Here is a 15,640-nt window from a genome sequence, read left to right on the forward strand (position 1 = left end):
CTAACAGATCTATAGTCAAAACTTGTGGTACATCACAAGATCGTCTAATGAATGTACCTACGGGTGAGATGAAAAAAACTTTCGGAAACAGTGTATAATTATTTTCGTCGAATCTGTTTAGACAATGCAAAGGAGAGACGATAAAAATCAAATGTGTCTATGTATATTTTGAGAATACTGTTACGAGTAACGGAATTTAAATGAACCTATTTGGATCGCGTCCGTTTGTAGATTTGGTGTGATATGCTATTTTGATGTGAAAATAGATGAATTGTGTTAAACGAAAATTGTATATAAATTAAATATTCAGATTCATTACGTTACCTTATATGCACACCTTAACATCTTTTAATTGTGAATTTTAAGATAAAAAAAGGGCCTCTCACCGCGTCCTTCGATCATTTTCTTGAAATCCTAATTTGCAAAATATCAATCGATTGGTGTAAGCCCGTTGTTATTTGATTAATGAACACCCAGAGGTGGTCTAAGTGACCAAAAAAATGCTCCAAAGCAATGTCAATGATTGTGTATATAACTGATTTCTACAACATACCAGTGTCAAACAGCGCTTGACGATTATTATTAATAAGCAGAAGTCAAAATTTTGATATAATTTTGTAAAAAGAAATCCAAAAGAAAGTGAAACTTCATATATGAACGTAAAAATCTTAGCAGTACGCACGTTGCGACAGAAATTCTACTTAAAATTCTGACGTATACTCTTCAAATTTCTACTGTATTTTCTTTCTCCTGTATTCCGTTTTTTCCAACGCACAGACGTGAATGATGCGATGGCGTTCGCATGTTTTTTATGCAAACAGTTAAATTTTATATTTAGTCGATACAAATATACGATTAAAGTGATAGATTTTTATTTTTATTCTTACTAATCAACGGTACATTGAATTTTAGCATATACTTTTAATAGAGATTATTTTAATGATATATTTTTATTGTTATTTTGTATATTATTTTACTTTGTTTTTCACCGTTACCCAACGGTAATGTTTAACGAATCATGTACAAAGTTAAGTGTTGATACTCTATTATTATCTGTTAATTAAATGTGCCATTTTACTGGTGTTGTAAATATCAAATTAGCCTGATCGATTATATAGGATGGATAATAAATAATATAGTATGTTGGTTCATGTGGTAAATCGCGGCGGTGAAGTCGATAATCAAAACTCTTCGAGACTTGTTCGGTTGATTGGTCTACTGATTCTATCGGCTGACAATAAAATTTGAAATCAATTTATAAAACCACACGAACAAATATATACATTTTTATTTTTCCAGTCATACTAACTTGTGCATAATTTATGTATATTGTATGTGTACATACTTAACAGGGAATTACATTGCCGAGAATTGATGTACACATTGAAAAATTGCAAAAAATCACGAGAGAAAAATGATACCATATACAATTGGTGTACAACATTGTAATAGGATTCTCATTATTAAACTTATAAAACTACAATAATGTTAATAATAATTCTATTGTAAAATAATGTAATGAATGTACGAATAGTCGATAAGTTCTGATAAAAGTAATAATCAAAAATCTCACATTCTCATTCAAGTCATAATATTTTCCGGTGCTACTGTTTTCAAAATATCGTGAGAATAATTACAATTCTATATTACCTATATCTATATTATCTTTAGTGTAGTAAAGCATAAAGTTTCTCATCTGCAAACTTGATGAACAAGACGAATGATGATCAAATTGTATGTAAATCATCCGTAAGCTGATTTTTCCAGTCAATATCAAACTTGAGAACAACCGGTTCCATGGAACGCCATAAAAATGTGCGTGTATGTTTATCAACTAATCGAAGATGCGCGGTAGTAACATTGCCACAAATTACAAGTACACGTACGTGCGAGTTATTGAACTCAAGATAAATTTTTACAGCAACACGACAGACATCAAAGCTGTGTTTCAAAATTACTTACAATTCTGTAGCTTCAAATGTTCAGCGCGAAACAACATAAGTTAACTGTAAACTGTGTTAAAGTTGTGAAAAAAAGTTTTTCAAATATTTTGAAAATAAATTCAAATATTTGCGTAAAATTAAGGTAGCCGCCATTGATGTGCACCATAGAGTCATACGTGGGATAATTTTCAATATGTATTTTCTATTTATTTAGTGATATTTCTTCTTGAACGTAATTATTCCACTAATACTTTGGTTTTAGAGCCTTTAAGGGGGGGGTACACCATGCAAGCAAAAAAAAATACTGCAACTTTGCGATTTTTTTTTGAAAAAAACGGATTTATTTATGAACATGCGGTCTTGAATACATTAATATATAAGTCTTTGAGAACTTTAAAAAATTTTTTTATTGTCGAAAAATTTCAAAATGGCGTCGTGACAGTTGGATCCCCAAAGCCGCTCGGAAAAATGGGGTGCGAGATTTGGTGGAGTCGTGGATAGTCCTAGAACACACAAATTACAAAAAATTAGTTGTATATTATGTTTTCTTGTCCACTACGTACCACTTTTTTGATATCTAGTCTGAAAAATTTTTTTTGACCGTTTGAAGTCGCAAAATCGTGGTCGAAAAATTGAAAAAAAAAAAATCGTCACTTAAACAGTCATAAAAAATTTTTGAGACTAGATATCAAAAAAGTGGTACGTAGTGGACAAGAAAACATAATATACAACTAATTTTTTGTAATTTGTGTGTTCTAGGACTATCCACGACTCCACCAAATCTCGCACCCCATTTTTCCGAGCGGCTTTGGGGATCCAACTGTCACGACGCCATTTTGAAATTTTTCGACAATAAAAAAATTTTTTAAAGTTCTCAAAGACTTATATATTAATGTATTCAAGACCGCATGTTCATAAATAAATCCGTTTTTTCAAAAAAAAATCGCAAAGTTGCAGTATTTTTTTTTGCTTGCATGGTGTACCCCCCCCTTAAAGTTCGGTAACGTTTTTTGTTGTTGCTAAATTCACTTGTACGTTAGCTAAATCTGCGTGGTTTAACGTTAATCAACCTTTAATCTGTAAGGAACAACTTTCCCAATGCCAGTCACATTCCGATCAGACGGTTTGATTAAGATTTTCGAACGGTTTCGGAACTGCAAGTTCATCATCGGAGTCACTAGAACAGTTTATTTCTCTTCTAGGTTCCATAAGAACCTTAACTGTAAAATCCGACGGTGGCCACACGGCTGGATCATCAGGAGTTGGTTTTTCTTCCGAAAAGTGGGGCTCTACAGAATGTAGACTAGTGAACTTCTGTGTCCTGTGCAACGGAGTACCAAGCTGTTTAATCAAACTGTACTTTTGGCCGCTGGCAGAATTTCCGGGAAAAAAAATCTTCTGCAAAATCTGAAGCTTGGCCGCATCTCTGAGCCCATCTTTGCCACCTTCAACCAGCACCCTCGACATGGTGTCATCCACCTCCAGCAGACTTTGCTTAACAGGACGGATTCCGTTCTCCAAGGACTCTCCGGTTCCTCCAACGTCGACGTGTCCCGAAGCGCTACTTCTCGGAAGAGTGTAAATCTGCCTGACCTTCTTAACTTTTCTGGTTGCCGGAACAGCGACCAACTCCTCTGCACCTTCCATCAATTCCGTGTCAGCAGTCTGCTTTGTTCTGGTCTGCTCCAGTCTGGTTATCTCTTGTTGAAACCTCCACATTCTTGGGCTCATTGTCTGCGGCCCCGGTTCACTTCTGATCGCTGACCCTGGCTGCAGGTAGACACTCTCAACGCCGGGGAAGAAGAGCCTCTGCATGTAGGATCTGGGTGGTCCACGTTCGAGAGCGGTTATCGCTCTGAGGTGGTTGATGAATTCGGATCGATTCCGGAGGAAGCCGCAGACCTCGAGGGCAACGAATAGCGGCCACATGGTCAGTGCCACAGCTGAGATCAAGGCCAAGACGCAGATCACCTGCCAGGCCACGTCGAGCACCATGGTGTGGTTTATGGCGTCACTGCCTCTCGGCCTGCCGCAGAATGGTGCAAGCAAACTGCCGAAGAGAGCGCAGGCCAAGTGGGTGGCGACGATGTTGCAGTAGTCCTCGAGGGCACTGCGGTAAACTCGCCTCGAGACCAGGTAAAATACGAGGCCGCTGGCGCAGCTGATGCCGACAACCACGAAGGGCGAGTAAAGGTCGACGCCGGCGGCGATCGCAACCATACCGGAAATTCCACCCTGGACGCACCGCATCACGGTCCAGTAGTTGAAGGCCTCTCGGGTCAGGGCGAAGTGTAGAGCTACGACGAAGAGGGAAGAGGATGACGCCGCGAGTAGGTTGTTTATCAGGATGTAGGGTGTTCCGGGTGGCGGTGCCTTGGAGTTGCCGTGGTCGGAGATGGGCAGACCGAATCCTTGGAGACCGAGGAATATCAAGAGGTATCCGGCGAAAGCGCTTCCCGGAGAATCGGCGGGTAGACTGGCGTCGTCTATATCCCGAAGTCTCAGTATCCTTCGACCCAACGTCGCGCAGCCAAGAAATCCAGAGAGACCACCAACCACGTGAACCGTTCCTCCGCCCCCGTAGTCCTTGAAGGAGACGGACTTCCCGGTTAGCGAATTGTCGGCCATCCAACCCCGCGGAGTCCAAGCCCAGTGGATCAGGAACGGCTGGACCATTCCCGAGATCAGGATCGCCGTGAGGAGGTACCCGACCGCGTGCATCCTTCCGACTATTCCGCAGGTGCAAATCGCCGAAGCCGTAACCGCCGCCTCCCATCCCAGAACCGCGTCGTTAATGTTCGCCCTGCCGTCTCCGATCCAGACACCCTCGCCGACGGCACCGGAGACGTCGCCGTTGAAGGCGATGACGAAACCGACAAGGATGTAGACCAAGGTCACCGCGCAAAAGTCGACGATGTTGTGGAGGAGGATGAGGTTCACGTTGCCCACGGGAACGCTGCCGATTTGAACGAGGAGAAATCCGACACGTAGCAGTACGGTCAGGATGCTTCGAAATACGGCTGACGAACCGACCTCGTCGATATTTCCCGTAGAGTTTATACCCCGGAAGTAGTTACTTCGGTCCAAGAGTCCGTAATCGTAGTAACTCTCCGCGTAGAAATCCCCTTTTACCACTTTCGACATCCCGAGGGGATCCGATTGCCCGACCGATAACCTCAGCCTGTCGATCTCTCCGATCTTCGTATCGTCGATCGCGACCCTCACGCCGAGTTAAGCCGGCGATTCGACACCTCGGAACACCCGCTTCCGGTCACCTCAAAATATCCTTTTTCTTGTGGAAATTAACGCAGCAATATACTCCGGGCTTGTCACCTCATGTGCTTTGGCTATCCAGCGAACCATGAATCGTGATAAATATGCGTTGGCTCTGAAGTTTTCAGACAGATTACCGGTTCGACAGCGTTACTACTGACAAATGACGATCGATAATCAGGTTAATCAATTCGATCAATTCCCAGTTGCGGAATCGATCAACGTCATTAACTGTGGCCCTCTTCGTCATGGACCGTCAATATACTAACGTATCAAGATTCAACGCTGACGGGAAAACGAAGAGATTACTCTCACGTAAGTGAAACACATTTATTGTCTACAACTTGTAATTTACCTAAGCGAAAGGAATCTTTCAACGTGTTGATTTTCTCAAAAAACGGGCGCGTCATTCCGATGATAATAAGACAAAAGTCTGGTGTGAACGGCCAGAAATTGTCCATTGTATTCGGCGAATTAGGTACAGTATATCGCGTTTTTTTTTCACTTCCGGTCGTTCCGTAGACTTATTTTCAAGCCAAATATTGGAAAAAAAAAATTTTTGAAGCCAAAAGGACGTATATTTTTTTTCAATAATTCGGTCGACAATTGGCAATGAACAAAAAATTATACGCCCTTTCCGCATCAGCATCGCGACATTTTTATCTAGGTTTTACCGTGCCTTCATTCAATTTTTTTTAGAACCTAATCTGCTCTAATTACCGGTATTCCAATGTTCTTCACACGGAATTGATTGCCAATAACTGGTTTCTCGTGATTCTGCACGAGGATTGGCTCGGTATAACCGACGCCTGTTTTAAACGCAGCTGCTGCCTGCGTTTATCGGTTGTTGACCGCCTCATCATTTAGCGAAAGAGAGCCGCTGTACGGGTTTCAGGTAAAATCAGCTGCGTCAGTAGCCCTAGTGGTCACCGACCGATAAATGATCCTGTACTTTTGTTTTCTGATTTACTTTCGGTGGTGACGCGAAGCTCCTATTTCCTTGTGATAATCCTCAGTGGGAAAATGTGTTCGAGAATCATCGCACAGCCTGGTAAAAAGAAATTTTCGATTGCATCTTTTATGGTCATTTCAAACACGAAAAACTCGGTATTATCAAAGTACCATAGATATTCTATCTATTTCAACTTCTTTCGTTAAATTTGGAATCTGAAACTTTATGGAAATGCTTTTTCTCTAAATGTTGAGCTTTGAGTTGCCGTGTCTCGTCCTGAGAACTCCGTTGTCTTCAGGCCGAAAGGCGCCAGTATAAACTCTCATTGTCAGTAACTGTTTCTACCATAGTCTGCTTTTGGCCAGTCGCCAGGTATTTCCTGCCAACCACGTCAGATTTTGCATTTAAACGTTGCTCTTCTCGCTCCATATATGTATAATATACATATCAAACGGTTTTTGTACGATTTGTTTGTAATTTCGTATTAGTAATTTCCGTACTCGAATAATTATTAGAGAGGACCAGGATACAGCTGCATTAAAATTAAAAAATCGATCGTTCGTTTCAAAATCAAAATACTTGATAATCCATGAGGCACAATTGTCGGCTAACAGAGATGCTCTTTTTTCTTTTTCAGTGCCACAGTTATGTCGCTGGGATGGATATCAGGATGAAGCAGAAATAGTAGATCATGTGATCATCAAGGATCCTGTGCCTGGCAAATGATCGGCCTCGTCGCTACAGTCATCAGCCGATTCAAAGTCACTTTGACGTCATAGGGGTATTAATTTAAAAATGTAGTCGATAATACTCAATCTCACAGCCGTAGCCATCTGGCCGATCTCAAGTAAATCAAGCCGGGTAACAAGGAAGATTTGTCTAGTAAAAGGAAACGTAATTTTCCAACTGATCGGAAGGAGTATGGAAAAAAGCCAAACGCTCAGTATGCAAAGCCCCGCACATGTCACAGTGGATTTTGTTCCTACAGAACGCAGACAAATTGGATAAAAATTTACCCTCCAGTTTAACCGCTTTGCCCTGATAACATAAGCATTGGACCTCGAAAGAAATGAGGAAATTGCGCTTATGTGATCCATCAAGTGTACCGAAGGGGAGAAAATTCGGCTCCAACGCCAACTGTAAATGATTCATGTGAAAAATGTTGTATCATTATAGAAAATTCAAATGTACAATGTGCTGAGTTTTTAAACGTATATGAGAACGAATTTACCTCAAATTAAATGACATGATTTTCTTATGTAACATTTGGATATCGAAACTCAAATTGAGCGAAAAATAATGAATCCTAATTATAATGCACACTGATCGACGCAATTCGTTGTTCGAAAAATTTCGAACAATTTGTGTACCAATCGACGTCTCGTTCAAAATTAACCGATTGCAGGGGAAAAAAATATGGCAGCGCAATTATTACTCTTAAGTAGGTATATGAGTAACTATCGGGCGTGTGCGCGCTGTGTGTGTGGTTCACTGGGCAGAAGAAATTATAATTATTTATACAACGCGTTCATGCTTAACGGGTTTTTTTAGGCGTCTTTTCCGTACACAAAGCAACCGTTTCCATGACGGTAGAGTAAAGTTGCGAATGCCTGTGCGCGGAGTACAAGAAAGATCACTTTTAACTCCTAAGAGTCAAAAGTGGTCTTTTCTATACCGCACGCATGCGCTGTAACAAACAAACAAAATCTAGCATTAGGCGACCCTAACCTCAATTTCATGCTTCGTGAAAAAAACACGTTCCGTAACATATAGAATCATCTGCAACAAAGAGGTAACGGTCTTTTCACCTCGTGTATTTGGAACATTCGCCTTCGGTTCAAATGCGTGCTCACCTACGACTCATATTGCAAACTTACGCTCAGCCCGAAAAAACTGAGTTTACCACCTTACACAGTAAAGTATACAATTTTTCGAGGAGAATCGAAACTAAGACGTTCGCTGAAATCTAACATCGTTAATCGTGTTTTTCACATAGGTATGTATCAAATTGATAAATCACGATAAGCAAATACGTGGAATGAGGCGGTAGTTGGCGCCGTTACCGACGGCGCACAAACTCTCTCCGCGTAGACAGTAAATAATCAAAGACCGGTTGAATTCTCGGGCGGTCAAAGGGCGAGCATCGTCCTCTGCTGCGACACGAGAAGAACAACAACAAAGGGAAGAACCGAGGGAGCGTCGGATGCTCGGACGATCGAAGGGGAGTACAACGAGCGTCAGTGTTGTCGGAATCGTCACGCGGTGATCTTCGAGGCTCGAGTAGTCGAGACTCGCTGTGATTGGCGGATCGAGGAGAAACGGCGAGAAGCAACAGAGCGCATGGCACGCCATCCTTTGGAGCCGCGGCGCGACGAGCGGCAGAACCGAGCCGGCGAAACGGTCTGGTCTAGTCGCTCCGAGGCGGCCGGTCCCGCCGACTTGAAAAAAGGCAGGTACGAAGAGAAGAAATAAAGTATCCAGAGGTTCCTCTATCTCTCTTCTCTCTCTGCCTCTCTCTCTCTCTCTTTCACTCTCAGTGTCATAAGCCAGACCGGTCCCAAACATATTATGGCCGCAACTAGTGTTTCGTGTGGTGCAGTGATGCTGTTTAGGCTCGACATGAACCGAGTGCTGAGGGTTACGACTTTGGCCGCGGCCCGAAAATGCAGCCAGAACGTAAGTCGCACTCTTATTCACTGCTGTTGTCTGTTGTGCGTTCTTTCGTCCTCTTATTCTTACCCACCCACCCTCCTCCTTCCTTCATTCCGCGTGGTGGATCTTTGCTCGTTCTTAGTGCATTTACTAGCTCGTTCCTCCCTCCCCCCCTCACTTTCTCCGCCCCCCCCCCTCCCCCTTGTCCACCGCCTATCCGGCACCCATTCAAATCGGCAAATGCATCATGACTCGATCGCTCGGCCAGACTGCAGGTTACGTACTTATCGTCTCGTCTCGTCTCCCGCTCTCGATGCCGGGTTTGAATTTACTGGAAAACACAACACGGGCCGTTCGTTCAGATTACACTTCTTTTTTTTTCGTTTGTTGTGATTTGTATTGCCTCGTTGCGTTGCACGTATCCGATGTAGGAGTTGCCGGCATAATTTGCGGATTTTTCCATACCCTCTTTTTGCTCTTTTTTTTTTGCGCAAATCGATCGGTATTAGAAACCGTTTCATTTTGAACAATGAGTAAGTTTGGACATGTTTCTTCCGTATCCCTAATTTGAGAATTTCTTGTGATTGTGCGTTAAGCGAGCGATCGAGCGAGTCACCGAATTTGGTCTATAGTCATAGTATAGTCATAGTATAGTATGGTATACTCATTATTCTGTCAATCTAATCAAAAAGGATGTCCCTGTTTCGTGTCGGGAGATTATACCATTCTGCGTCCCACTTGGTATATTTAATGTATAATGTTACATGCTGGGAGCTGGACGTGCGCAATTAGGGTGGTTTTATAAGGTCCTGGTGTAAACAAATTATACGTGATAAAAAAACAAAGTCAAATAAAAAAAAAAAACGAGTTTCGACGCGCATGCGTGAAGCGCGAATTAGACCCTGTGTAAACGAATAATAAGTGTGAAATAGAGGGTATGTTAGCGCTGCGTTATATTCCGGGTGTATGATATGCTCCGAAATTTTCGGGAAGCTGTGTTTTGAAGAAATATGAAAATATTGGGTCGAATTCGGAAAATATCCTCGAATCGCTACTGAATAACTGTGTTTTATGAATCGCCCGACAGCTAAGACAGATTTACAAATGCACTTGCACTTTCTACACCAGTGCTTTCAAAAGAATCTTGGAATTTGACCGACCGACGCGTAATTTAAAACAATTTTTCTGTCCGGAGTTGCGAACGTTTATTCAAATTAGAATACGTAATATCGCTGTTAATTTATTTATCATATAGGTATAATCAGTGTTTGATAACGCTCGCTGGGTTTTCTCTACACTGTTATATACATTTTGCATATAACGTACGCAAATGTTCCGTAATACGTTACTCCTTTCATTCGAACCAACGCCTTTCTCTCTTCACTCGATCTATTCAATTAATCAAATGCAGTGCATAATGTCCAAGGTATATATACAGCTGCGTTGAACTTTAATTCCAACAGGCTTGTAAGTAAATGATAAGAAGACAAAACAGAGCTTTACAAGTTTCCAAACGTGTATTCGTTATTATAACATCAAATTTCTCCCGACAGAAAATCATCTTTGAATCGTCGTATGGACGTAATCGATTGTAAACGTTTACTTGTAGCATAGAAAATTGAACAGATTTATTCTCGCCTAATTATAAGTCAATTCTCATAACATTATTGTATAAGAACTTTTCCTGGGACTTGTACTGTAAGAATTCTCTCACGAAGAGTGGTCCTCGTGCAGCGGCGAATCTTCCAAAAATACTCGGCGCATCCCTTGGGACAGTGGGTGGATGTGGGATGCACTCGCATCGACCTTTTTCCTTTTTCATTTTTCTCTTTTATATTTCCTACCGACCGATTTCTTCTCCCGCGCTGATTGTGAGACAAGTAGACATACTACGGCGTTACAATACGAGACAGTCGATATTGCTCGTCGTAGAGTTCGTCTTGACCCGTAACAGTTAGCACGTTCAGCGACATTGCAAACCGTTTATAAATACAATTAATTGCGAAAACGACCCGCGGATGCAGAAAGATAATGAGATGGAGAGGGAAAGAAAAAAGGAACACGTTGATTTATGTGATTCGCGGGGCGAATAACCTTAATACTCACTATGTAGTATTGCAATAATACAATAATTCTTACCACTGCGGGATACGGGAATTGGAATAACGTTCATTATACACCGATATCTATAACGAAGAAACGCGCGTCTTATCGAAATTAGTGAAAATGATTCATCGTAAAGAAATTTTTTTTTTTGGGTTTGCCATCAGCTGACTTTTATCAGCGAAAATTGTGGAGTGCTATCTTACAATTAGTAGTTTGTCTGTGTTCACATACCAATCTAAAAACATCACAAGATTCAGTTGACTCTTACACCGAGTGTGCCGAACTTGGATAACATTCTACTCATTCTGTGTGGTTAGAATTCTTCATTACTTATCTTTTTTTTTTCCTCGTATAAGTTCATGTAATTAGTAAATACAGACTACATCGATTATTCAAATCAAATACACGTTTTTCAACGGTATTCAAAAGACTCTGTGGAATACTTGGATTAATTCTTGTAATTTTCGACGAAATATTGTCAAATCAAACATTTGTGATGACTTATTCAGCTGTGCCGTGCTGATGAATCTAAAAGTGCGCGTGCGCAAACATCTTCATTTTCAGCAGCAAGCTAATCAATCAACGCGAACTATCAAGTTTGTCGGATTTCGCAAAAAAATTCGAATTCGTAATTGACTTAATTAACGCGATGCTCGAACGAAGTTTAATGCCGATATCACCGATCAACAAATGCTGTGATTGATCATTACCACGCAGCAATTGAATTATACAAAATCCTGAATTATACCACCTTTCATACAAACAGCTAAACATGTTTATTCTGAAACAATTACTAAAACTTCATTCTTATCTCAGACATCTGAGAGTAAACGGTATCTTTATATTCCATCCCTTTCACAATAATACAGAATTTCGGTTGAAACTTAGCATCAGATAAGAGAGCGAGCTCAACTATTTCTGACACTATGCTCTTCTATAAATATGCTACGCAAACTATTGTAACACTTCATTACATATGTCGCGAATATAAATTACCTTCACAATCTGAAAGAACCAAGTATACGAACTCGAAACAACATTTTTTCAAATACTTTGAAGGTGTGTTTAAATTTATTCGTCAACGTGAATATTTACTTGAAACGCGTGAATTTTACTTGGTCAAAATAAGAATCGTTTTATTTTCACTGCTACGTCGGACTGTGTATATTAATATTGGATCAATCATTTTTTTTTTTTTAACTAATCACAAGCTGATGCTTTGCCGAAAAAGACACAAAATTCACTCCTATCGCAAATGTTTCCGAAATGTACGAGAAAAATTAACAACTGCTTGCGTTATATGCGCAAGTTTTTCGAAGTATTTTGTAAAACACGCAAACTACTATTAATATTTTTTCCTTGTAAGGAACGAGCTTGTGTAAAAAATGTTGTTTCAGTGATTAACATTCGAGGAATGCATCTCGAACATTCTCGAACGAATTCGTGATTGAATAATTGAGTTTATCTCCACCTAATACTCGCATTTTCATAAAATTATCGTTGTACCTCTGAAGAAAATCTCACCATCCAGATGAATTGTGTCGAAACATCTGTCCGTCTTTTTGCTTGGCACCAACTCGCTTCTGTCGTTAATGCTACGTCGCGTTCCAACGAGTTATTTCGACTCTGCGCGTCGCTGAACGCATTATGTACATAAATACTCTCTACACTATTTTTTATAAACAAAAAAAATGTTCGCCCAACAATTTACAACGCGCGTAATAAAACCGAAGCTAAGAATAATAGTAACGCCCAAAAAAAAAAAAAAAATTCCAGTTTATATTTACACGAATAATTTAATTTGAGAAAAAAATTTGGATGCATTTGAATCCCGGAATATTTTGCCAATTACCCTTTGTTATATATATACCGTGTACGAGTAGAAACGATTTGCCCGTGTAGAATCCAATGCTTTGGGAGAGCGAAGCGCGTAAAGCCCTTCCTTAATTGAGGTACCCGAGAGTATTTCGTTCCTCTCCTTTCGATCAGCAATTTTTTTTAATCAACCGTCCGAAGGGGAAGGTCGTTACACACTTCGTTTGCCCGTTGGTCTGCACCGTGGTGCTCTCGTATTTTATCTTAACGATAGAACAAAAAGCCTCCGGTAGACTAATTTTGGAATCGTGGAGCTACGATAATAAATCAAGATATACCGAGATAAAGTTTCGCTCTCTCTCTCTCTTTTTCTCTCTGTCTCCTAATTAATTTATTATGTAAAAAAAACTTTATTCTCATTTCGATGAAATAGATTATTGCCACGCAGTAAAGAATTTGAAATACGAATTTAATTTTATCTAGGATATGAACGATTTTGTCCTCAGCTTCGCGGTGTATTTATAAACTTGTTGCTTAAACCGCATCCCAAATGAATTGCATAATGCAGGGGCGACAGTGGGAGTCACGAGTCACGAGTCACGAGTCTTGAATATTGATCGCTTAAACGCGAATGACAATTATGTGCAGTTTGAGGCTCGAGAACTTTGAGTGCTGTTTTATGAACTTGCGTCACCCGGTCGATTTACATTTCGATTAAAATCAACCAGATGGGTCAACGATAAGTAGATCAAAGGATGGCCGTTCACGTTTAATTGCTTCGGAGTAAGCGTCGAATTATTTTATGATACTAATTTGGCGAACCTTATAATTCTCTTCCATATTACAAAATTTTCACATGGCTGTGAAAAATGGCGCGTTTGTCTCAAGGAAAAGTAGGATCGAAAGTAACGAAAGTCGCCAAACGCCTCTAACGATTTCATCCATATTCATTACCATTTCTACTTTAAATTCTATTAGTGAAAAGTAATGAAATTGAGATAGACTTTTTTCGTCATGAGAGTAAACTAATGGCGATTTACCAATTATCAATTACACATTACGTTTTGTATACCGGAAAAAAAAAATGCTGTATGTAAGCTCCGATTCAACCGCATGATAAAAATGGGTGTAAATTATCAATTGTTAGCCGATTGTTATATACGTAATACAAAACCTTTCGAAAATTAAAACTATTCGAGAATTTGATCTTTATTAAACTCGATTTCGTTCAAATTTTCTTTCCTTACACTCTTTGGTCTGTTTTTGCAGATGTACAGGCGATTATAAAAACTTGTAAAATTCAACGCACCTGTGATGAGCTGTTTTTGAAAATCAGGAAAATCGGCCAAAGTTCCACAGCGTAAAAAAACAACCCAATTCTGAGTCGGCAAACGTAGGCGTGGCAAGTTTAGACGGTTCTATAATGTAAAACTTTTGAGCCCTTCAGTTCACCGAGATTCGCAAACTCAGATATCGACGTGTGTGTGAGGGACTGGGCGTTGCCAAATTTGGCGTCGAATTCAAATGCATGCAATAGTATACATGTATGTATATATGCAATACTTGTGTACGTATATCTACTTTACTTTTATTCTTTCCTTTCCCCCTGCTCCATGATGACCTCGTTTCTTCATATTCCAGCAATGAAGAGGTAGGAGTTAGTAACGTTAACGAAACGCTACCTTTACGTTTCGCTACTTTAGGGTTTTCGGAAATTTAGTAAATCGTGATAAACAAAATATACTTATTCAAATTTCGAAAAGTCAACTCCTCGAAAGTCGTTCTAAAATTACGCAATAACGATTATTCTCGGATGTTTCCTTACACGTTTACGTTACTAACTTACGTTAACAACTTTAAACTGATTTCCGGCAGCACGGCCTTATTATCTCCGCTTCTTGCAACGTTTCCGTAACTATATCATGTCGCAAGCGTCAAGGTTTCCGTAGTTTTCCTTCTCGTTATTCGAATACATATTTCATTCTTTATGGAACTGAAGGAACAATGACAAGAAAATGTATGCACAGGATTTATTTTTAATAATCTAACGACACGCGCTGTAGTAACGCAACGTGCTTCTTGCAGCTTCCTGATCACTGTGTCAATATTTGCGTACGTGCATCTACCCGTGTGCAACCATATGCGCAACGAACATTCCAAGCCGTTTCTACAAGAATTTCATCCTCCATTTATTTTTTCTTGTTGCATTTTTTATTTTTTATTTTCCATTAGTTTTCACCTATATCCCTAATTTTTTGTACTGCAGTGCTCCGCGCTTCTTTCCGTTGCATAGAATTTTCTTATATTTGTGTAAACGTAGATTTTTACGCTAAAAGATTTTTCGAATAATGGAAAATTGATCAATATATCAGCATCCGAAAATTTATATACGAGTATAACGTATATCGTAACTGGGATAAAAGATCTTTACAATATTAAGAAATCTCAACCACGTAGACACTTACGTTATCAATACGAGTATATAATATGTTTAAAACTTTTTTTAGAATTTGATATTGTTTTAAACATGTGAAAAAATTTCTACATTAATTATATCGTATCGATAATTAATCCAAAATTAATAGCATCGAAATTATAAATTTTCGAAGAATATCTTTCTTTAGTATTTGTTTTAAAAAAATGTATACTTCGAGTTACCTGTCCATAGGTGAAGTGCAGAACTTTCGTCGTATAATTCTAAAACGTGAGCGATCCGCACGACGCGGAAACTTCCGTACGCTCATCCAATATTTTCATTCCGCATATACGCAGCCCCCCCATCGATGTACCGCCTTATATTCTACCTATTCGCCGGAAGATCCCATAATACGGGTTTTCAATAAATCCTTTACCTTCATTGCTCTCGTAAAAGTTCGATAAATCTTTGATGTAATCTCTT

At 39.8% G+C, this 15,640-nt stretch overlaps 3 protein-coding genes across 7 annotated transcripts in view; 2 read left to right on the plus strand and 1 right to left on the minus strand.

The window, feature by feature from the left end:
- Positions 1–1,567, plus strand: part of LOC124297360 (bifunctional heparan sulfate N-deacetylase/N-sulfotransferase) — a 63,312-nt gene extending 61,745 nt beyond the window's left edge. For all 4 annotated transcript variants that reach the window (XM_046748300.1, XM_046748308.1, XM_046748316.1 and 1 more), the window contains one exon: positions 40–1,567. The gene's annotated coding sequence lies outside the window, so the exon portion shown is untranslated. The remainder of the gene's footprint in view (positions 1–39) is intronic.
- Positions 1,568–3,059: 1,492 nt separating this feature from the next.
- On the minus strand, positions 3,060–5,087 carry LOC124310268 (putative ammonium transporter 1). The gene has a single exon (XM_046774081.1). The coding sequence runs from the start codon at positions 5,085–5,087 to the stop codon at positions 3,060–3,062; it is 2,028 nt and encodes a 675-aa protein (XP_046630037.1).
- A 3,301-nt stretch (positions 5,088–8,388) lies between these two features.
- Positions 8,389–15,640, plus strand: part of LOC124300632 (calcium uniporter protein, mitochondrial) — a 73,350-nt gene continuing 66,098 nt past the window's right edge. The window contains exon 1 of one of the 2 annotated variants that reach the window (XM_046754964.1): positions 8,389–8,844. In XM_046754964.1, coding sequence (XP_046610920.1) covers positions 8,737–8,844 — 108 coding nt within the window. In that variant the 5' untranslated portion in view covers positions 8,389–8,736. The remainder of the gene's footprint in view (positions 8,845–15,640) is intronic. The other variant, XM_046755034.1, reaches the window with a different exon arrangement.

Source organism: Neodiprion virginianus, chromosome 1, assembly GCF_021901495.1.
Source record: "Neodiprion virginianus isolate iyNeoVirg1 chromosome 1, iyNeoVirg1.1, whole genome shotgun sequence".
Lineage (NCBI taxonomy): Eukaryota > Metazoa > Arthropoda > Insecta > Hymenoptera > Diprionidae > Neodiprion > Neodiprion virginianus.

Coding starts and splice junctions, on each gene's coding strand:
- LOC124310268 (XM_046774081.1), bottom strand. CDS start 5,087: ATGTCGAAAGTGGTAAAAGGGGATTTCTACGCGGAGAGTTACTACGAT.